At 42.7% G+C, this 23,085-nt stretch overlaps 1 protein-coding gene and 1 non-coding gene across 5 annotated transcripts; one reads left to right on the forward strand and one right to left on the reverse strand.

The window, feature by feature from the left end:
- The first annotated feature begins 1,932 nt into the window (after positions 1-1,932).
- On the forward strand, positions 1,933-22,255 carry CEP20 (centrosomal protein 20). Of its 4 annotated transcripts, XM_066278183.1 has the most exons (6): positions 1,933-2,022; positions 6,080-6,277; positions 9,597-9,681; positions 12,720-12,856; positions 14,804-14,913; positions 21,566-22,255. In XM_066278183.1, the coding sequence occupies exons 1-5, from the start codon at positions 1,995-1,997 to the stop codon at positions 14,893-14,895; spliced, it is 540 nt and encodes a 179-aa protein (XP_066134280.1). In that variant the 5' UTR covers positions 1,933-1,994; the 3' UTR covers positions 14,896-14,913; positions 21,566-22,255. The 4 variants fall into 4 exon arrangements, with proteins under 4 accessions (XP_066134280.1, XP_066134281.1, XP_066134284.1 ...); XM_066278184.1 differs by lacking the exon at positions 14,804-14,913; XM_066278187.1 differs by lacking the exons at positions 12,720-12,856; positions 14,804-14,913 and having other exon boundaries at positions 21,566-21,633.
- LOC136336910 (U6 spliceosomal RNA) lies at positions 16,792-16,898 on the reverse strand. The gene has a single exon (XR_010731644.1). It is a non-coding gene; the product is annotated as a U6 spliceosomal RNA (small nuclear RNA).
- Positions 22,256-23,085: the final 830 nt, after the last annotated feature.

Below are 23,085 nucleotides of genomic sequence, written 5' to 3' on the forward strand. Positions count from 1 at the left end.
CACTTCTGTTTTCTGTTCATTCCATTCTATTTCATTGAAAATATATTCATTAGGATCTACTGATAAATAGATTTCAAAAGCTACTGCTGGGGAAAGACCAGCAGTTTAAAGGGTTCTAGGACCAAGGACATAGAAATTGGCCTTCTTGGCTGTACAACTGGAACCATAAAACCTCACACTCAGTTTGGGACATATTATTCCCTGGTTCCTTTTTTTCATTTCCTTAGGATGCTAGAAATGATTCGATCATCAATTATGTTCACAAAAAGTTCTTGGACCCTTTGTGTATTGCTCAGTAGTATTAAGTATCAGTGATAGAGAACAGGCTTTGAAGAGCAAGAGGCCCAGATTCAAATCTCAATGGGAGTAATGATGGAAAAATCAATGAACTAATGTCTCAAGATGTGAATCGAGAGTAGCAGCATCAGCATCACCTGGAACTTGTTAAGAAATGCTATTCTGCCCTGGCCGGTTGGCTCAGTGGTAGAGCGTCGGCCTGGCGTGCAGAAGTCCCGGGTTCGATTTCCGGCCAGGGCACACAGGGGAAGCGCCCATCTGCTTCTCCACCCCTCCCCCTCTCCTTCCTCTCTGTCTCTGTCTTCTCCTCCCGCAGCCGAGGCTCCATTGGAGCAAAGATGGCCTGGGTGCTGAGGATGGCTCCTCGGCCTCTGCCCCAGGCGCTGGAGTGGCTCTGGTCGTAACAGAGCAACGCCCCGGAGGGGCTGGGCATTGCCCCCTGGTGGGCAGAGCATCGCCCCTGGTGGGCGTGCCGGGTGGATCCCGGTCGGGCACATGCGGGAGTCTGTCTGACTGTCTCTCCCCGTTTCCGGCTTCAGAAAAATACAGAAAAAAAAAAGAAAGAAAGAAAAAAAAGAAATGCTATTCTTTTTTTTTTTTTTTTTAAGATTTTTTTTCTAATTTTTTTTTTATTTATTCATTTTAGAGAGGAGAGAGAAAGGGAGAGAGAGAGACAGACAGGGAGAGAGAGACAGAGAGAGAAGGTGGGGAGGAGCTGGAAGCATCAGCTCTCATATGTGCCTTGACCAGGCAAGCCCAGGGTTTCAAAACGGTGACCTCAGCATTTCCAGGTCGAGGCTTTATCCACTGTGCCACCACAGGTCAGGCCAAAAAATGTTATTCTTTTATTGATATTATTTTACTTTATTTTATTTTACATATTTGAGACAGAAAGACAGGAAGGAAGAGAGATGAGAAGCATCAACTCACAGCTGCAGCACTTTAGTCCTTCACTGATTGCTTCTTATAGGTGTCTTTGTGGCGGGGACTTCAGCCAAGCCAGTGATCCCAAGCTTTAAGCCAGTGACGTTTGGGCTCAAGCCAGCGACCATACGGTCATGTCTGTGATCCCACGCTCAAGCCAACAATGCAGTGCTCAAGCCAGATGAGCCTGCACTCAAGCAGGGGACCTGGGAGTTTAGAACCCCGGGTCCTCAGTGTCCCAGGTGGACGCTCTATCTACCGCGCCACCATCTGGTCAGGCAAAAAATGAAATTCTTGGACATCACCCAGGATTTACAGAATCAAAATTTACTTCAGGGTTATCTGTTTTAACACGTCTTCCAGATGCTTTTGATGTGTGCTGAAGCTAGAGAATCTCAGGCTTAATACATGGTAACTATTAACAATTAGTACTTGAGGCTACAGAAACGTTCAGTGGGCAAACCATTAAAGGATTACTGAGCTCAAGTTAAGCACTAAGTGGTGTCAGCAGCACCTACAGGTAAGGGCCCCGCCCCGCCCCGCCCCGTCCCCGCCCCCTTTCTTCCGCATGCTCCGCCTAGCCCGCTCGCAGATTGCTGGGGACCTCTCTGGACAGTCACCTCCCACCCAACCACCTGGAACGTTAACTGGGAGGGGCGGGACTGGGCGTGGCGAGAGCGGTGAATTGATTGGCTACAGACCACGCCGCGGAGCAGGACGGGGTGGGCCTGCGCGTGCGTAGAGCCGAGGCGCGCCGCTGGCGGCCGTTAAAAATGGCGAGTGTCGCCGAACTGAAGGCTGGTGAGTGAGAGTGGGCGGGTTACCAGGTTAAATGCACCTGGTCTGCAACTTGTGAAGAGGATGGGACGAAAGGGCGCAGGAGCCAGCCTTTCCGGGTGGTCGCTCGGCGGCGTCAGGGCCTGCGGAGGCAGCTGATGTGGCGGCCGCGGCGCCAGGGCCCCTGTGAAGGAAGGGGTGGCACGGGACCGTCTTTAAACCGGCTCTGAGTTGGAGCAGGAGTCGCAGAATATGCAGGTACCTGAGAGGTCTACAGTCCTGCGTCTTGGGCCTCTGGCGCATTTTTTTGGACCGCGCCTTCGGCCTTTCACGCGGGGCTGATGTTCACAGTACCCACAGCCCTTCCTGGTGCTGGGCACGGTCCTGAGCCGTTAGGTTGGTTGTCCCGGGGCGTCCTTACCACCTGGGAGGTAGGTCCCGATTTTCCATCGGGAAAAACGAGAGGTAGACAGTTGCCTGGACACCTCTCTTGTCTTTTTCGGAATAAGTTCCACCAAAGTGTGAGTCCTTAAGCCAGTAACATTTGTACCTCGTGAGTTTGAAGCAGAGGTCGACAGGTAGCACTAATGGTATAGTTGTCAGTGATTGAGCCTTACATGGTCGGACCATGCCCAGCCCCTGTGTTATCTGATTGATTCCATGGAACAACCCTGTACCCATTTCACAGATTTGGAAATTGAGGTGCTGAGAGGTGAAATAGCCCACCCGAAGTGATGTGGGTAGGAAAACGTGGGGCCTAAATCAGAAATTCTTAGAGGTTTGGCCCGGAGGGGTTCAGTCCCATTGAGATGAATCAATAATCTGTCAGTCTAAGACATTTTCAAACCTCTAAGAATTTTTTAAGAGTTTATCTGAGCCAAACTGTCCGTAATTCCCGGGAAACAAAAGTCTCAACGGATTGAGAAAATGGTGGTTTTGTCACTTATTTTATACAGCACGAAATTGATTGGCTTGATGATAGAGTAGGGAGGTGGGATTGGATAAGAAGTAAAAGTGTATATTGAAACTTCTTTTAAAATAGTTCATAGTTAATTAACGTGATAACAATAACAATGAGGGTGATTGTGGTTTCTGCCCTGGTGAAGCGGCTCACCCTGAGGGGCAGGTATAGAAGATTACTCTTACATTTCAAAGGCTTGTTATCAGGTACATTAGATGCAAAAGACAACAGATAGGCTAGGATTAGGTGAGCATTGGCCTTTGTTAGAGAAAAATACTTCCCTAGGATTGACTACCCACCATCCTGTAGATCAGTGGTCCCCAAACCCCGGGCCGTGGACCGGTACCAGTCCGTGGGCCATTTGGTACCGGTCCGCAGAGAAAGAATATATGACTTACATTATTTCCGTTTTATTTATATTTAAGTCTGAACGATGTTTTATTTTTTAAAAATGACCAGATTCCCTCTATTACATCAGTCTAAGACTCACTCTTGACACTTGTCTCGGTCATGTGATACATTTATCTGTCCCACCTAAAGGCCGGTCCGTGAAAATATTTTCTGACATTAAACCGGTCTGTGGCCCAAAAAAGGTTGGGGACCACTGCTGTAGATTACCTTAGATCTCTGAGTCTGCAAGGCCACCATGCAGTCTTTCCCTGAGCTTGTCAGGTTCATCCTGTGGCTCCTTTTTCATCCACAAATCATAGAATTATACAAAAGGCACTCCTTGATATATAAGAATGGACTTCACATAAATTGATGAAACCTTGTCCGAGAAATACATGTCACACAGAATATTCCATACAACTTTGGTACTTAGGGATATGAACCTGATTAAGAACCTCTTTCAGGCCTGACCTGTGGTGGTGCAGTGGATAAAGCGTCGACCTGGAAATGCTGAGGTCGCCGGTTCGAAACCCTGGGCTTGCCTGGCTCAAGGCACATATGGGAGTTGATGCTTCCACCTCCTCCCCCCTGTCTCTCTCTCCTCTCTGTCTCTCTCTGTTTCTCCTCTCTAAAATGAATAAATTAAAAAAAAAAAAAAAAAAGAACCTCTTTCAGAAGAAGTTATGGTATGATGTTTTAAGCATGATAATAGAGGGAACGGCAATGTGAAATGATAGGAAGCCCAAGAAGAACTTTGGGAATTAGGGACTGGCCTGCACAGATGTAGGGAGCCCTTCATGTTTTTTTTTTCCTGCGTTCCCCAGTTCTGAATGTGCTATGTTCAAGAGAAAGCCAATGAAAATGTGTTTGTCAATCACTTACGTTTTATAAGCTTTTACCTTTTTTAAGTGCTTCCACATTTTTCCACCTCACTTGGTCTGTCTTTGAGAGGTAGAGCTCATGTTGGAGAAGGCAGCTGAGTATGAGTTGGTGATCTGCCACTGGGGTGAAGATGAGCTATGTATGCTAGGGGTCTGAACGCCAGCTTCATTAATTTCATTTCTCTGCTGACTTGGTGGCTGAACTCTGTGTGCAAATACAGAGTAATTGCAACAAGATCCTTGCCAGTGGAAAAAAAGCTTTTCATCTAATTTTCAAAGATGGAACTAGAGAATACGGGTTCAGTTCTGATCCCAAGATTATGATAAAGCTGTACCATCCTTTTATGGACCAGTTAAAAAGTCTGATTTGGTAATAATGATACACTTAAATACCTGCAAAAAAGTGTGAGGGGTGATTTTAAAATGAGGGGTAAGAAAGCTTAGAGTCTAGATTGTATCTCTTTAATCATATGAGCAAGTTTTTGTTATTATTTATCAAAGCTTAAAAAATATTTATGGCCTGACCTGTGGTGGCGCAGTGGATAAAGCGTCGACCTGGAAATGCTGAGGTTGCCGGTTCGAAACCCTGGGCTTGCCTGGTCAAGGCACATATGGGAGTTGATGCTTCCAGCTCCTCCCCACCTTCTCTCTCTGTCTCTCTCTCTCCCTTTCTCTCTTCTCTCTAAAATGAATAAATAAAAAAAATTTTTTTTAAATATTTATGTTCCTGAGCTCTCTTTATGAATTTTCATTATTGTGTACTGATTTGGTGCCTTTGACAGAGCACAGTACAGAATTAAGCTATATGTGTTACACCCAGTAGTATAAAGCACTGTATTATAATGCTTCTAGGTAGCATTTATTGAGCTCGTTCTATGTTCTGGGCCCTGTAGGTGGGATGTGCTGATTCTCTGGAGTTATTATTTAGTCATTAGGGACAATTTGAAAAAAGGTTCCAGCCCCCTACAAGGGATGGTGCCAATTCAGCCCTATACCTTTATCATCCATACTAGTATTTATTGCTAAATCTCATAATCACAACTATTATTTGTAATAACGACCCTTGCTCATCAAGCTTATCTATCCCTGATTTCTTAAGATGGCCATGATATACTGTCTTTGATTTCTAACAAGGCATAAAATGTCAAAATCCTGTTGTTTTAAGGAATTATAATTGTCTTAAAAAATCCCAAAACAAAACCCACTTTTTTGTTCAGAATGGAGTATACTTCCTTTTATGGAGTATACTTGTAATCTTTAATCATCTTCATTCTAGACCAGAGGCTTTTAGTGACACACAGAACCTGTCTGCAGTAATAAACACTCTTGAAAGTATATGAGACACTGGGGTAAGTTCAGGTCCTAGTGTGCTGACTAGAGTTCTGTCCCCCCTTTTGTCCTGAGGAATGTGTATCAAACTGTAGCCTGTGTCAGTGATGACGTTCGAAGGATAAACTTGAATTTGCTTAAATATATTAAAATAGTAAATGATCGCATTTTGGGGACTTTTTTAAAAATTTTATTTATTGATTTTAGCGAGAGAAAGAGAGACAGAAACATCAAGTTGTTCCTGTATGTGTCCTCACTGGGAATTGAACCAGTAACCTCTGAACTTCGGGACAATGCTCTAATACTCTAACCAACCGAGCTATCTGGCCAGGGCTGACCTTTATTTTTTATTACACACATGGTTTGTGGTAGCTAATGTAATAATTGTTCAGTTCATCACAGTGTTCAGATTGAAAGTTGCTATTAAGCCATTTACCTTTTAAACTTTTTTCTTTAAAGTAAGCCTAAGAATGACAAAATTTATTCTATGACTGAAGCATTAATGTTTTATATTTAACAGTTTTAAAGGACACCTTGGAAAAAAGGGGAGTCTTGGGGCACTTAAAAGCGAGAATTCGAGCTGAAGTTTTCAATGCTCTAAATGATGATGGTGAACCCCAACCACCATTGTCTCATGAAAACCTTCTTATTAATGAGTTAATTCGAGAGTATTTGGAATTCAACAAATATAAGTATACAGCATCTGTCCTCATAGCAGGTAAGAGGTTATTGTTAGCAACCTGAGACAACATTTGCTTCTTCCCTTCCACTAGTTCTAAGGAAGTATTTAGCCTGGAAATCTAATTCCATTCTGAAACAGTGTCACCTGAGTTACTGGGACATAAAAATCCCATGAACTCTTTCCATACCTTGACCAAGTTCTCATGAGGCTTGTATTGTAGGGGGAAGTAATTAACCAAATAAGCACTTATACTGGGGCATAGTTTGAAAAATCATATATAAATTTTGATACTGAGAATAAATAATTGTTCATATTTTATCCTTTTTGCTGCCACGCTAGTCTTTTTTCTATGGATATGTTTTAAAATTACATAATATTTAATATACAGTGTGTCCGTAAAGTCATGGTACACTTTTGACCAGTCACAGGAAAGCAACAAAAGACGATAGAAATGTGAAATCTGCACCAAATAAAAGGAAAAACTCTTCCAGTTTCATACCTGTTCAGTGCAGTTCGATGTGGGCTCATGCACAGATTTTCTAGGGCTCCTTAGGTAGCTATCCCGTATAGTCTCTACGGACTCATCACTGACTGATGGCCTACCAGAACGGGATTTCTCCACCAAACTGCCGGTTTCCTTCAACTGCTTATCCCACTGAGTAATGTTATTCCTATGTGGTGGTGCTTCGTTATAAACGTGCCGATATTCACATTGCACTTTGGTCACAGATTTAAATTTAGCGGGCCACAGAACATGCTGAACTTTCCTCTGTACCATCCACATCTCTACTGGCATGGCCGTGGGCTGCTCCGCTGTATACACGGTATTTTGTCATCATCTGCGCATGCGCACATGCTGCCGTACCATCCTACAGAAACTGGGATGGTTTTCCTTTTATTTGGTGCAGATTTCACATCTCTATCGTCTTTTGTTGCTTTCCTGTGACCAGTCAAAAGTGCACCATGACTTTATGGACACACTGTATATCATATTATACATGTATTCTTTATTTAAATATGTAAAATATTGGAGCTAAAGCCTCAAAATATTACTACTGTGTATCGGTTGTGGATATATATACAAATGTATATAAAAGCATGGTATTTATTTATTTATTTATTTTTGTATTTTTCTGAAGCTGGAAATGGAGAGGCAGTCAGACAGACTCCCGCATGAGCCCCACCGGGATCCACCCGGCACGCCCACCAGGGGGCGATGCTCTGCTCATCTGGGGCGTTGCTCTGTTGCGACCAGAGCCACTCTAGCACCTGAGGCAAAGGCCATAGAGCCATCCCCAGGGCCAGGGCCATCTTTGCTCCAATGGAGCCTCAGCTGCGGGAGGGGAAGAGAGAGACAGAGAGGAAGGAGAGGGGGAGGGGTAGAAAAGCAGATGGGCGCCTCTCTTGTGTGCCTTGGCTGGGAATTGAACCCGGGACTTCTGCACGCCAGGCCGACGCTCTACCACTGAGCCAACCGGCCAGGGCCATGGTATTTATTTAAAAAGGATTAGGAAGGTAAACTCCAAACTCATTCTAGTGATGAGAGGGAGAGAAACGGTATTGGAAGAGGAGGTGGGCAATTAAAGATAAATTTACTTTGTTAAATTTTATTTCTTAAGAAAGAAAGTAGCCTGTCCAGGCGGTGGCGCAGTGGATAGAGCGTCAGACTGGGATGCGAAAGACCCAGGTTCAAAACCCCGAGGTTGCCAGTTTGAGTGCGAGCTCACCAGCTTGGACCCAAGGTCGCTGGCTCAAGCAAGGGGTTATTCCCGCGGTCAAGGCACATATGAGAAAGCAATCAATGAACAACTAAGGTGTCGCAACAAAAAACTAATGATTGATGCTTCTCATCTCTCCGTTCCTGTCTGTCTGTCCCTGTCTATCCCTCACTCTGACACTCTCTCTGTCTCTGTAAAAAAAATAAAAAAAAATAAAAAATAAAAAAAAATAAAATCTGATTAAAAAAAAAAGAAAGTAAAAACTGGAAGGATATATGCAATAGTCAGACAGGCATTTCTCCTGGGTGGGGGTTGGAAATGGGATGGGGAGGATGAGCAAATTCACCTTGGGTGTACAGGGTAGGCAAAAGTAGGTTGTTGTTGAGTATGCAAAACACGTTTTATTCTTGTATTATTTTCCATATGAATAACTATAAGCCTACTTTTGCCTGCCTCGTACAGCTTTTGATTCCCTTAAGGTTTAATCTATGCTTCAAGACTGTTTCATGTCTTAGCTTGACCAGGCGATGGTGCAGTAGAGATAGAGCGTCAACCCGGGACACTGAGGTCCCAGGTTCGAATCCCCAAGGTCACTGTTTGAGCCATGGCTCATCGAGCTTGAGCACAAGCTCACCAGCTAGAGCTCAGGGCCACCAGCTTGGGTGTGGGATCATCAACATGATCCCATGGTTACTGGCTTGGCTGGAGCCCCCTAGTCACAGCATGTATGAGAAAGTAATCAGTGAACATCTAAGGTGCCACAACTATAAGTTGATGCTTCTCATCTCCTTTTCTGTCTGTGTGTCTGTCTCTCTCACTAAAAAAAAAGGAAGAAAACCAAAACAAAACTTTATTTATTTATTATTATTATTTTTTACAGAGACAGAGAGTCAGAGAGAGGGACAGACAGACAGGAACAGAGAGAGATGAGAAGCATCAATCATTAGTTTTTCATTGCACATTGCAACACCTTAGTTGTTCATTGATTGCTTTCTCATATGTGCCTTGACTGCGGGCCTTCAGCAGACCGAGTAACCCCTTGCTCGAGCCAGCAACCTTGGGCTCAAGCTGGTGAGCTTTGCTCAAACCAGATGAGCCCGTGCTCAAGCTGGCGACCTTGGGGTCTCGAACTTGGGTCCTCTGCATCCCAGTCCAATGTTCTATCCACTGTGCCACTGCCTGTTCAGGCTGCTCAACTGTTTTTTGAAGTGGCTGTACCACTTTTGCTCTTCTGCCAGCAAAGTATGAGATTTCCAGTTGCCCCATATCCTTGCCAACATTTAATGTTCAGGTTAATTTCATTTTTAGAATTATTGCCCCCAAATGGTATTGGTCCTGTCATGTGTTTAATTCATAGCCTTCTCACAAAGAGGCTTCTGAAACTTAGCATGGTGGTTTAAATGCAGAAATAGTATTTTCTTAACCAAAAATTAGATTAGAAATGGATTTATGTTAAACTGTATTAAGTTTTATATTTAAGAAAATATTTTGAAAGTCATAAAATCATAAGTTGGATCTGCCATCATTATTTTCAAAAATCTGAAAAATGTATATACCTGGTAAGTGTGCTTCTCATCGACTTATATTTGCTTTTCAGGTTAGTAAGACTCAGTGTTTTCATGATTTTTCTCCCCCAGAATCTGGTCAGCCTGCCGTTCCATTGGACAGGCAGTTTCTCATCCATGAACTAAATGCATTTGAAGACTCAAAGGATAATACAATGTAAGAGCATATTTTTAAAATAAGCTTTTAGGTATTGTTGTTTGGGGTCACAATCTCATAGTGGTGGTTTCATTTCATTTCAGCCCAGGAGGTATTTATTTGGTCCTGCTGTGTGTCCGGCACTGCCTCCCATCCCAGGTGTGCAGCAGGGAATGTGTCAGATGAGGCCTCTGCTCTCCGAGTTAAAATTCCTGTGGCTTCTGAGGGCTGAACAGCCCTGCCTCTTTCTGAGGGGCACTCCTCTTGGCTTCTTGATCAGTCCTTTTTTTTCTGATGCTTTTGCTTTATCAGCTATTTTTTCCTCAGATTTAACTCTTCCTCCCCACCTTTCTTCACTTCAACTTAGGAATGTGCTCAGATCTTCCCTCTCCAAAACACCGAGCTACTTCCAACCCTGAGCTACTGCTCAGTCTCCTTTTTACCCCTGAACTTAGTGCAGATCAGCCGTCTGCTTTTATTTTATCACTCCCTCGGTGGTCCTCCCTGCATCTTAAATTCTCCCCTCCCGATTTATGGAAAACTATGCTCTTAAAAAGAGGAGTAACCACTTTCTACTAGTTTCTAGCTCTTTTCCTACTTCAGTGTTTCTTAAACTTTTTCCAGAGGACCCCTGAATGGCAAAAGAAACAAAAAAACAAAAAAATATATATTATATAGACCTCTGGGAGCATAGCTCAAAGCAGTCTTCCTTTAGCAGGAAATTTCTCTAAAGTATTGTGTTTTTTTTCTTTCAAAAGAATTTATTGAAATTTTTTCATTCCCCTTCATGGTGTCATTTTAACATTAAAATGTTTTAAATGACGTACCAGTTAAATTGAACTCTCCCACAGATCTTTGTATGAAATTGTTCTAGGATTATATGCCACCTTTATTCTATAGTTTGTACCAAATCTCTAGCACCAAGAGTGGATGTATATTTATATTTCCATCTCAAGTTTTACTTGAGATTCTCAGCATTTTGTAACATGGACTTCACACTTCTTTAATACATTTTGTGTCCTTTGTCTTCTGTAACCCTTTACTGTCTTGATTTTCCTGTCTCCCTAATGGTATTCTCAGTTTCTTTATTGGCTCCTTTGGCTTTCCTTGAAACTGTGTACACTTGCCAAGTTTTGTCCTTTTTTTCTTGTTACCTTGCCTACTTTTCTAAGTATTCTTGAATTTTTAATGATACCTCCATGCTGGTAACTCGCTCAGTGAAGCCGCAATGCTGTAACGACCTAGTCTCTGAAGTTGCAGAGTGCTGTTACTTACATGTCTTACTGGATTCGTTACCAGTGAGTTTAGCCTGTACTCAAGGGAAGAGTAATTAGGCACCACCTTTTGAAGGGAAAAGAATGTCATAATAATTTAAACCCATCACACCTGCTAATGACTAAATCGATATCTCAAAAAAAAAATCAATTCATTAAATTGTATTTTCAATTATGAGGTTGGAAACAAAGGAAAACATTGGTTGTACCTCTTTTTATTGCCAGCACAGTAGCTTCTACTTGTGCAAGGCTACTGATATGAAATCCAGGCAGCATACTGTAGGAAAAAGAATATGGGACTTGGGGTTCAAGTATAAAATTTGGTTACTTACTAGCTGAGGGATCTCTAGCAAATTCTCTTTAAGCTGTGGCCCTCTCACTTATAAGTTGGGGATGATCCTTATGACATTACAAGGTGAGAATAAACTGAATAGAGGCAAAAAACGTTTTGTAAAATGTGAAGTAGCTTTTTAATGATTTTTATTGATTGACTTTTAGAGACAGAGGAACGGAGGAGGGAGAGAAAGAGAGAGAAAAGGGGGAGGAGAAGTATTAATTTGTTCCACTTAGTTGTGCATTCATTGGTCACTTTCCATATGTGCCCTGACCAGGGATTGAACCTGGAACCTTGATGTTTTTGTACAATGCTTAAACTGGCTGAGCTAACTGGCCAGGGCATGTAAAGTAGCTTTTTAAATATTAGTTCTTTTTTTTTTTTTTTTTTTTGTATTTTTCTGAAGTTGGAAACGGGGAGGCAGTCAGACTCCCTCATGCGCCCGACCGGGATCCACCCGGCATGCCCACCAGGGGGCGATGCTCTGTTGCAGACAGAGCCATTCTAGCACCTGAGGCAGAGGCCATAGAGCCATCCTCAGCAGCCGGGCCAACTTAGCTCCAATGGAGCCTCGGCTGTGGGAGGGGAAGAGAGAGACGGAGAGGAAGGAGAGGGGGAGGGGTGGAGAAGCAGATGGGCGCTTCTCCTGTGTGCCCTGGCCGGGAATTGAACCCGGGACTCCTGCACACCAGGCTGACGCTCTACCACTGAGCCAACTGGCCAGGGCCTCCGGCATCCCTTTTATAAGGGCATTGATCTTATTCATCTGCTCTCATGACTAATAACCTCCCAAAGGCGCCACCTCTTAATTGTGCATCTTCTCAGAGTTTCAATGTTTGAATAATAATGATATACTGTTTTTAACATCTTAATTATTTTTGTTTGAAAAATACATGCATGGACAAGGCCCTGGCCAGTTGGCTCAGCAGTAGAGTGTTGACCTGCCATGTGGAAGTCTTGGGTTCAATTCTTGGCCAGGGCACACAGGAGAAGCGCCCATCTGCTTCTCCACTCTTCCCTCTCTCCTTCCTCTCTATCTCTCTCTTCCCCTCCCGCAGCCAAGGCTCCACTGGAGCAAAGTTGGCTCCGGTGCTGAGAATGTCTCCATGGCCTCCACCTCAGGCTCTAGAATGGCTCCATGGCTCCAGTTGCAATGGAGCTACGTCCCAATGGGCAGAGCGTTGCCCCCAGGTGGGCTTGCCAGGTGGATCCCGGTTGGTCTGGCGCATGTGGGATGCTGTCTTTCAGCCTCCCTGCTTCTCACTTCAGAAAAATACAACCCCCACCCCAAAAAATGTGACAATTTGCAAAATAACCTTGCAAAATTTTTTCTAAGTCTAGTGAATTACTTGACTATTTTGTTGTCAGAGGTTGCCTTTTTAAAGCACAGATCTTTTAAGCTTTTCCTATTTATGCAAATTTAATTGATTTTGGTTTTCTTCCTGCCATAGACCTCTTTTATATGGGATTTTAGCTCACTTCATGCATGGAACTAAGGACAGCATCCAAAGTACATTTCTGAAAGGACCTTCACTGCAGCCTTCACACCCACACTGTGGTAGACAGCCTGGTGGGAGAGAGCGAATGGGTACGTGTTTTCTGAGATTCATCCTTTACCTGTCAGCAGGTGGATCTTCTTCTTATATATTTTTATCTTTGGAATAGTAAATTCCACTTATTCTAATATAGTTTTTATTTTAAACAATTTTTTTGTGTGTGTGACGAGACAGAGAGAGGGTCAGATAGGGACAGAAAGACAGGAAGGGAGAGAGATGAGAAGCATCAATTCTTTTTTTTTCGTATTTTTCTGAAGTTGGAAACGGGAGGCAGTCAGACAGACTCCCGCACGCACCCGAAGAAGCATCAATTCTTTGTTGCAGCACCTTAGTTGTTCCTTGATTGCTTTCTCGTATATGCCTTGACCGGGGGTAGGGGGGTTGCAGCAGCCCGAGTAACCCCTTGCTCGAGCCAGCGACCTTGGGCTTAAGCTGGTGAGACTTGCTCAAACCAGATGAGCCCTGCTCTCAAGCTAGCAACCTAAGGGTTTCGAACCTGGGTCCTCCGCGTCCTAGTCTGAGTCTCTATCCACTGCACCACTGCCTGGTCAGGCATATTCTAATATAGTTTTAACCTATGTTATTTATCTTCCAAAAACAAAGTGCTTTTCAGAAACAGAATTTTGGGAGGAGGCAGGTGGATGACGACAAAATTTTTATTTTATATTTTATGTTTTGCAGACAAAATTTTTAGATATGTATTGAAAAACCTGATTTGCATTTAAATTTGTACTTTCTGGAGCAGCCTAGTCCTAGGCATATGGAATAAATAGCTTTTTGTCAAGGCATCATGTTTTTTCCCTTTAAGAATAAACAAAGTTAAAATTATTGACTACAGGTAGAGGAGTATTAGGATTATGTGTCTTTTGAATTTTCAGGATGCTTTTTGTGGTACAGTGGTAGGTATCTACAAATAAAAATAGCTTCGGAGAATGGCCCATATTTTTTTCAGAATGCTCACTCTTTAAATGAGCTTTCAGTTGTTTTGATTGCATCAGCTGTAGGACCTCAGTTTGATCATCTAAACTATCCCTTAATTTTTGTGAGCAGTATAGATGACTTAGACTTAGAGCTCAGTGTATCCTGCTGTGGGGAAGAGAGCTGAGCTCTCCTTTTAAGAAGGACGTATGTGCCTTGATGGAATAAGCCCAGGGTTTTGAACTGGCGACCTCAGCATTCTAGGTCATCACCATATCCACTGCACCACCACAGGTCAGGCACAAAAGAAATCTTGAATGTTGAAGTAAACTTTTAGGAAACATCTATAAATGTGAATTGCCTTTTGTAGTTTTCTTAAACTGTGAGCATTATTGATTATGTTAAATATTAGCTTGAGATCTGAAAGCTGGTGGCCTTTTTGAGGGGAAAATCTATAAATGTGAATTGCCTTTTGTAGTTTTCTTAAACTGTGAGCATTATTGATTATGTTAAATATTAGCTTGAGATCTGAAAGCTGGTGGCCTTTTTGAGGGTATTTCTGTCTTTACTAGGAGTTATCCTTCTATATATCTGAGCTGGATGGAACATTGGAAAAGAAATCATTCCCCCGCTACTTGTTTTACAGCTGAGAAAATCAAGGCTGAGGTGACTGAGTCATTGACAGCCTGTAGTGGTTCATTTTAGCAGCTCGGCACCTCGGGTTGCTGTTCCCGTACACTTTTCCATTTAAAGAACGTGGGGTTTTTCTTAGTCCCCTCCTCCAGGATTGGATAAAGAACTGTCATTAGTGCCTGCTATTTGGCAGGTACTTGAGTCTGTCTGACTGTCTCCCCGTTTCCAGCTTCAGAAAACTACAAAAAGTAAAAAAAAAAAAAATAATAATAATACTACAGAAATAAACTTTCGTCTACTCACAACTGTAAGCCTACTTTTGCCCTGCCGTGTGGACTGTACCTGGAACAACACAGAAAGGACTAGCAAGGCTGCGCAAGCGTGCTGTGCAGATTCCTGAAGCATTTCGTATTTTTGTTATCCTTTAGATAAGAGGAAGAGAGAAAGGTTTTCCAGACAAACAAGAGCTGAGGGAATTGAACAGCAGAAGACCTGCATTGTAAGAGGTGAAAGAAGCTAGTCTACAGGAAACAAAAAGGTACAAGTATACAAAATCTTGAGTAAGGTGACAAATAGAAGCAGGAAATTGTAATTGTGTTTCAGAATAGGTATTAAATAATTATAACATAAAGGTTAAAGGGGGGAAAGCCCTATGTGCTCTGTAGTCTCCCTGAGGGCTCCGGGAGGCCAGTGGTTAAGTTCTCTCTGCTCCAAACCACCCTCCTTGAGTTGTGTAGAAAAAGTGTTGCTAGCAATTAGTATTTTGAGAATTTTACATAACTTCTAAACACCAGTCTCAAAGAAAAATAGGCACTGGATGGAAAATTTGCAAGAAGAGGCAAGGAATTGATATTTTGTGTCTGGGGACAGGATATGGGTGGTTAGAGACAGGAGTAAAGAAACTTCACATCTGTAACCCTTTTCACCTTCCTTTTGAATTTTGAAGCTGCATTGCTGCATTAGTACTCAAAAAATAGTTAGACTTTAAAATAACTGGGGTGGGCCAAAAGTAGGTTAGAACCCTGTGCCAAAGTGTTCCAGAGTGTAGCAAGTCGACTACAGGATATTTAAATATGAAGGCCGGCAATGTGAGCATTTAGGAGGTTGTACCTGAGGGCACTGTGCCATTCTGTTGAGTTAGTAAAGCCATTATAATGATTACAACCTGCGTGTCTTTGTCCATATAACTGTAAACCTACTTCTGCCCACCTCTGTATGCACTGTTATTATACATGTTATTCTACAATATGCTTTTTTTACTTGTCAAAATAGGTAGATTTACTTCTCCCTCATTTTTAACGTTGTGTGGTATTCTGTAGTATTGCTAATCACTCTACTTATGGGCTGTTCTGTTTTTCTATTTTCTGCTTTTACAGTGTCGCAGTGTAGCATTACTTGATTCTCACAAGTATTTCTAATATGGATACTTAGAAGTAGACTTGCTGGTTCAAAGCATATGTGTATTAAAAAATAGTCTAATATTGTCTAATTTCCTCCAAAAAGTCTATTCCCAATTTATGTTTACCAAGAATACATTAACACTTGTTACACAGTAAACCATGACATTTGTATTTTCATTGCTTTTGGGAATAATAGCCTCTTGAGAAATAACTTTTGTAACTTGTAAGCTTTAAAATCAGTCTCCTTAATATTCATGGCTAATGACTAATAAGAAAGTTATAAGTGCCTGGCCTGTGGTGGTGCAGTGGATAAAGCGTCGACCTGGAACACCGAGGCCACCAGTTCGAAGCCCTGGGGTTGTGTAGTCAAGGCACGTGTGACAAACAATCAGTGAACAATCAGCAGCTATGAGTTGATATGAAGGCTCCCAGGCCCCTTCCTCTCCCTTTTCTGTAAACTCAGTAAATAAAATATTTTTTTTTTTTTTAAAGAAAGAAAGTTATAAGTAATAGAGTATTTCTTGAGCAAGTTGTCCTGAGATGAAGGTCACCGTGGTGGGCAGGGTGGCGTGGGGAGGAGTGAGGAGATTGAGAGTGCAGTACTGACTTTCTGTATAAAGTGCCAGAGGCATCAGAGAGTCGAGGTCAAGTCAGTGAAGCTTTGGGTGGAAAGCTCAGTGAGAGACTCAGAAATGAGGACGGCTGCTGAACCAATAGAACAGTGATTTTGCAGATTATTTTTCTTGATCATCAAAAATTTTCTTGGCCTCTTTGTGCAATGACTTGTGAACTGGAGGCCAAACACTGCATTATGGTCCACTAACATGTTTAAGCATTCCGTTCCCTTTATCTACTCGAGCTTACTGTTGGAAGGATATGTAAGTTTTATTTCACAACATTGACAAGGTTATGAAGATGTTAAAATAGTTATTCTTCAGATTAAAATACTTTTATCTCTACACAAACACATCCAGCTGAAATACAAAACAGTAAACTTGAACTCTTTTTTTTTTTTTTTAAATATGGAACGCTTCACGAATTTGCGTGCCATCCTTGCGCAGGGGCCATGCTAATCTTCTCTGTATCGTTCCAATTTTAGTATATGTGCTGCCGAAGTGAGCACTTGAACTCTCTTTTATTTGAAATAAGTCCAGAGCAGGGGTCCCCAAACCATTTATCCGCCCCACCACACTTCTGGCAGGGGCACCTCTTTCATTGGTGGTCAGTGAGAGGACCTGGAGCACTGTATGTGGCAGTGCTGCAAAGCGTGGCGTCACTCACATACAGTACTACTTCCAGTGACGCGGGAGGCACACATCACAGCTCCGGAAGCGCGTCATATCACTTGTTACGGCTAGCAGTGACAAGTGACAAATATGGAACCGGACATTGACCATCTTATTAGCCAAAAGCAGGCCCATAGTTCCCATTGAAATACTGGTCAGTTTGTTGATTTAAATTTACTTGTTCTTTATTTTAAATATTGTATTTGTTCCCGTTTTGTTTTTTTACTTTAAAATATGTGCAGTATGCATAGGGATTTGTTCTTAGTTTTTTTTATAGTCCGGCCCTCTAACGGTCTGAGGGACAGTGAACTGGCCCCTTGTGTAAAAAGTTTGGGGATCCCTGGTCCAGAGTATGCCAACACGAAAACACTTCTTTCATCAAAGTGCTGAAAAAATGAAGAGGGTGTATATAGACACACTTACCTTTGAAATAGTAGCCAGTTCATTAGTGCTGCTGGTATTGGTACTTGTCATATTGGAGGCAAAGTAGTTTTGCTATGGATAAAAGACCAGATACTTTATAATTTATTTAATTATTATCAGCTCAATTTTATGCATGTGTTTGAAAAAGTATTTGAGTAACATACTTCACTTTTAAATAATGCTGTTATAGAAAACCTAAAATGGTTGTGACTTAAAGATACTGTTAATTTTGTTTTGTCCAGTGAAGTTGCCTAAAATTGAGGGAGATTTTTTTCATCTGTGATCCAAAGCTGTAGTAGTATTTACATTATTTCTCCTCTTTTAAAAAACAAAAAGAGCCTGACCAGGCGGTGGTGCAGTGGATAGAGCATCGGACTGGGATGCTGAGGATCCAGGTTCGAGACCCCGAGGTTGCCAGCTTGAGCGCGGGCTCATCTGGTTTGAGCAAAAGCTTACCACCTTGGACCCAAGGTCCCTGGCTCGAGCAAGGGGTTACTTGGTCTGCTGAAGGCCCATGGTCAAGGCACATGAGAAAGCAATCAGTGAACAACTAAGGTGTCGCAATGCGCAACGAAAAACTAATGATGATACTTCTCATCTCTCCGTTCCTGTTTTGTCCCTGTCTGTCCCTCTCTCTGACTCTCTCTCTGTCTCTGTAAAAAAAAAAAATGAGAGAAGGGAAGATAGACAGACTCTTGCATGCACCCCGACCAGGATCCATCCGGCAACCCCTGTCTGGGGCAGATGCTCAAATCAGCTGAGCTGTATTTAGCTCCTGAGGCTGAAGTGCTCAGACCAACCAAGCTAGCCTCTGCTTGGAGGGGAAGAGGGAAAGAAGGGGGAGAGGGAAGGGTGGAGAGCCGATGGTCATTCCTCCTGTGTGCCCTGATGGGGAATTGAACCTGGGACATCCACATGCCAGCCTGCCAGGGCTTTTTTTCTTTCTCTTTTTAAAAAGTATTTACGTTATTTCTGAGGATGATCAGTATGGACTAATTAAGACTGTGTGTACAAATTGTCTGTAGAACAAATTATAGAATTAGAAAATCGGGTATGTGTTTTGGTTCTAAAATTGCATGTTTCTAATAACCTCTAAATTTGTGAATTTCTCATGTTCTCAGAATTATCATTAAAAAGGTTATTTTTCAATTGTTAAAAAGTGGGGAATGGGGGGGTTCACATTTTCTTAGGAATTTAGTTTGTGCTTTGCATTTTTTTTTTTTCTGAAGCTGGAAACGGGAGGCAGTCAGACAGACTCCCGGATGCGCCCAACCAGGATCCACCTGGCACGCCCACCAGGGGGCGATGCTCTGCCCATCCGGGGCGTCGCTCTGTTGCGACCAGAGCCACTCTAGCGCCTGAGGCAGAGGCCATGGAGCCATCCCCAGTGCCCAGGCCATCTTTGCTCCAATGGAGCCTTGGCTGCGGGAGGGGAAGAGAAAGACAGAGAGGAAGGAGAAGGGGAGGGGTGGAGAAGCAGATGGGTACTTCTCCTGTGTGCCCTGGCTGGGAATCGAACCCGGGACTTCCGCACGCCAGGCTGACGCTCTACCACTGAGCCAACCGGCCAGGGCCAGTGCTTTGCATTTTTATCACATTGGGTATTAAGTTTATTTGGAGTCTTTTAGAACACTTCTGCCCTCTACCTCAGGGGTTGGGAAACTTTTTGGCTGAAAGAGCCATGAATGCTACATATTTTAAAATGTAATTCCATGAGAACCATACAATGACCCTTATCGATTATCCTTGTGCATTATCCAATTAAAATTTGGTGTTGTCTCGCCTGACCAGGCGGTGCGCAGTGGATAGAGTGTCAGACTGGGATGCTGAGGACCCAGGTTCGAGACCCAGAAGTCACCAGCTTGAGCGCGGGCTCATCTAGTTTGAGTAAAGCTCACCAGCTTGGACCCAGGGTTGCTGGCTTGAGCAAGGGGTTACTCGGTCTGCTGAAGGCCCGCGGTCAAGGCATGTAGGAGAAAGCAATCAATGAACAACTAAGGGGTCACAATGCGCAACAAAAAACTAATGATTGATGCTTCTCATCTGTCTGTCCCTGTCTGTCCCTCTCTCTGACTCTTTCTCTGTCTCTAAAAATTTGGTGTTGTCTCAGAGGACAGCTGTGATTGGCTCCAGCCACCCGCAACCATGAACATCAGTGGTAGGAAATGAATGGATTGTAATACATGAGAATGTTTTATATTTTTAATATTATTATATTTATTAAAGATTTGTCTGTGAGCCAGATGCAGCCATCAAAAGAGCCACATCTAGCTCGTGAGCCATAGGTTCCCGACCCCTGCTCTACCTTCTTCCTCTGTGACAAAAGAAATTGAGCGGAAGTGACTAGGGCCCCTTCTTTACTATTGCTGGAGCACAGTGAGTGGCCATCGGGGCTCTTGGCTTCTCTGAACTCTCATGGAACTTTATTTTTTGTTTTTGGCTGAAGAACTTTTTCTACAATTTTTTGGATAGTTTTCTGATTTGTGTAGGAAAATGTAAATTGTGCTAGTTATCTTCTTGCCACAAGAGGGTACTGCTGGGAGGCATTTCTATTTGAAGGTAAGGTTGTTATTATTTTTCTTTTTTTTTTTTTTTACATTTTATTTATTTATTTATTTATTTATTTATTTATTTATTTTTGTGACAGAGACAGAGTCAGAGAGAGGGACAGATAGGGACAGACAGACAGACAGGAAGGAAGAGAGCTGAGAAGCATCAATTCTTTTTTGCGGCACCCCAGTTATTCATTGATTACTTTCTCATACGTGCCTTGACCAGGGGGCTACAGCATACTGAGTGACCCCTTGCTCAAGCCAGCGACCTTGGGCTCAAGCTGGTGATTCTTTTTTTTTTTTTTTTTTCATTTTTATGAAGCTGGAAACAGGGAGAGACAGTCAGACAGACTCCCGCATGCGCCCGACCGGGATCCACCCGGCACGCCCACCAGGGGCGATGCTCTGCCCACCAGGGGGCGATGCTCTGCCCATCCTGGGCGTCGCCATGTTGCGACCAGAGCCACTCTAGCGCCTGGGGCAGAGGCTACAGAGCCATCCCCAGTGCCCGGGCCATCCTTGCTCCAATGGAGCCTTGGCTGCGGGAGGGGAAGAGAGAGACAGAGAGGAAAGCGCGGCGGAGGGGTGGAGAAGCAAATGGACGCTTCTCCTGTGTGCCCTGGCCGGGAATCGAACCCGGGTCCTCCGCACGCTAGGCCGACGCTCTACCGCTGAGCCAACCGGCCAGGGCCAAGCTGGTGATTCTTGCTCAAACCTGATGAGCTCACGCTCAAGCTGCTGACCTCAGGGTCTCAAACCTGGGTCCTCCACATCCCAGTCCGATGCTGTATCCACTGCGCCACTGCCTGGTCAGGCTCTTCTTCTTTTTTTTTTTTTGTATTTTTCTGAAGTTAGAAACGGGGAAAAGCAGTCAGACAGACTCCCGCATGCGCCCGACTGGGATCCACCCAGCATGCCACCAGGGGGCGATGCTCTGCCGCGACCAGAGCCACTCTAGCGCCTGGGGCAGAGGCCAAGGAGCCATCCCCCGCGCCCAGCCATCTTTGCTCCAATGGAGCCTCTGCTGCAGGAGGGGAAGAGAGAGACAGAGAGGAAGGAGAGGGGGAGGGGTGGAGAAGCAGATGGGCGCTTCTCCTGTGTGCCCTGGCCGGGAATCGAACCCGGGACTTCTGCACGCCAGGCCGACGCTCTACCACTGAGCCAACCGGCCAGGCTCTTCTTTTTAATTGAAGTTCAACACCCCTCAAAATACTAATTAAGCAACCTGTCCTTTCTTGTGAATTCCATTTTTTACGTATAAGAGAAGTGTGTAGTTACTTACCTATGGGTTTACTCCAAGGAATACTCTATTCACTTAAAAAAGGTCAAACTTTTTTGAGTAGTCACTAGTACTAAACTTTTTTTATTTTTTTAATAGTGTTTAAAGAGTTGTGATCTTTTTCATTATAAGCCAACTGAAGAATTCATACAATATTAAATAAGTAACATCCTGAGATATATGTAGCTATGTTGCCTACTGCCTATTTTAACTTGGGTCAAGCATTGACATTCGTTTCTGTTCATTTCAGATGACCACCTAAGAAAAGAGGAGGGGAAAAAAACTGAAAATGAAGATCTTCGTATTTCTCAAACCGTGAAAAGATGACATTTCCATTTGGCTATCTTTTATCTTAAAATTGTATGCATTAAATAACTTATTTATTTTCTCATTACCAAAATGTATCACCAATATTTATACTTTGTAGACATTTGAGTTTCTGCAAAACATTTAGTATTTCATGTTTTACTGCATTTGTGAATAAAAGCTCACTCTGTCATGTAGCTTACTGGATTTGACTTGAAAGAGAATGTATTGTTTTTAGAAAGTATTTTAAAGGTCCTTAGATTTGTGAGAAGTGAAAAGGTTTTGTAGTACCCTGTATGTTGTTCCTAAAAAAAAATCCAGGTCTTTATAACCATATCATCTGCTGTGTAGCATGGTACATTAATTAAATTCCCTCAGGCTGGAACTATAGTGGTTTGTAGAAGAAGAATTCATGCTTTCTTTTTTTAAGTAGTTTAAAGGAAAAATTATTTCTATGAAATTTGATCTTTTTGATTAGCTATTTTTTATATAACCACTTATAATTAGACTAAAATATCTGAATTACTATCTAAAATTGAAGTCTGAAACTAGGTAACAATGCACTTTTTCTTTCCTAGGATCATTTTGGCTTCTACTGGAAAATTTAATTAAAATGTAGAGGAGAAACTAATTTTTTTCAGTTTGCTGTAAGTAAAAGAAAGAGTTTATTACATGAAGAATGTGGAGTCAGCATGAAGAGACAGGCTTTAGGAAAATCCAGAAAGTACCTTCTAAAAGATGGCATTGTAATGTCCATGTGGCCTTCAGTTGTGCAATTATAAAATGAGCTATTAAACAGCCAACCCCTAGTTATTTGGGCTGTGAAAGTCTTATTAAATGTTAGTTATTATTCTTGGGATAGAAAAAAAGTAAGAGCTATTGTAATGCTATCTCTAAAATGCTGTTTTGATATTTATTAAGATATTTTTATAATGTAGAGTCTACAGACTGATTTCGCTGAAAACTGTTACAGTAGACAGCACCTGATTAGCAACAGTCAGAAGGTGTATTCAGAACACAGCTGCAGCAGCACCTGTACGCTGACAACGTTCAGCTTAAACGTCTTCCACAGGGAAAGTGGTAAGGGCAGCTGTTGGTAAAACTGGCATTCTCTGTAGAGTATTGATTCTGTGCTACCTTTGGAAATTATTGAAACTTTTGATTTTATACTTGATGCTAGTCAGTGTTTATTCCTTACAGATTAATCAAGAATTTTTATCTAAATAAAACAAATTGTTAAAGAAATCCCCTTAGCCTGACTTGTGGTGATATAGTGGATAAAGTGTTGACCTGGAACACTGAGGTCGCCAGTTCAAAACCCTGGGCTTGCCTGGTCAAGGCACATATGGGAATTGATGCTTCCTGCTCCTCTCCCCCTTCTCTTTCTCTCTCTACCCCCTCTTCTCTTTAAAATGAATAAATAAAGTCGTAAAGAAATCCCCTTAAACCATACTTACAAGTCAA

Source organism: Saccopteryx bilineata, chromosome 4, assembly GCF_036850765.1.
Source record: "Saccopteryx bilineata isolate mSacBil1 chromosome 4, mSacBil1_pri_phased_curated, whole genome shotgun sequence".
NCBI lineage: Eukaryota > Metazoa > Chordata > Mammalia > Chiroptera > Emballonuridae > Saccopteryx > Saccopteryx bilineata.

Coding starts and splice junctions, on each gene's coding strand:
- CEP20 (XM_066278183.1), top strand. CDS start 1,995: ATGGCGAGTGTCGCCGAACTGAAGGCTG. Junction 6,278..9,596: donor AGCATCTGTCCTCATAGCAG/GTAAGAGGTTAT, acceptor TTTCTCCCCCAG/AATCTGGTCAGCCTGCCGTT. Junction 9,682..12,719: donor GACTCAAAGGATAATACAAT/GTAAGAGCATAT, acceptor TTCCTGCCATAG/ACCTCTTTTATATGGGATTT.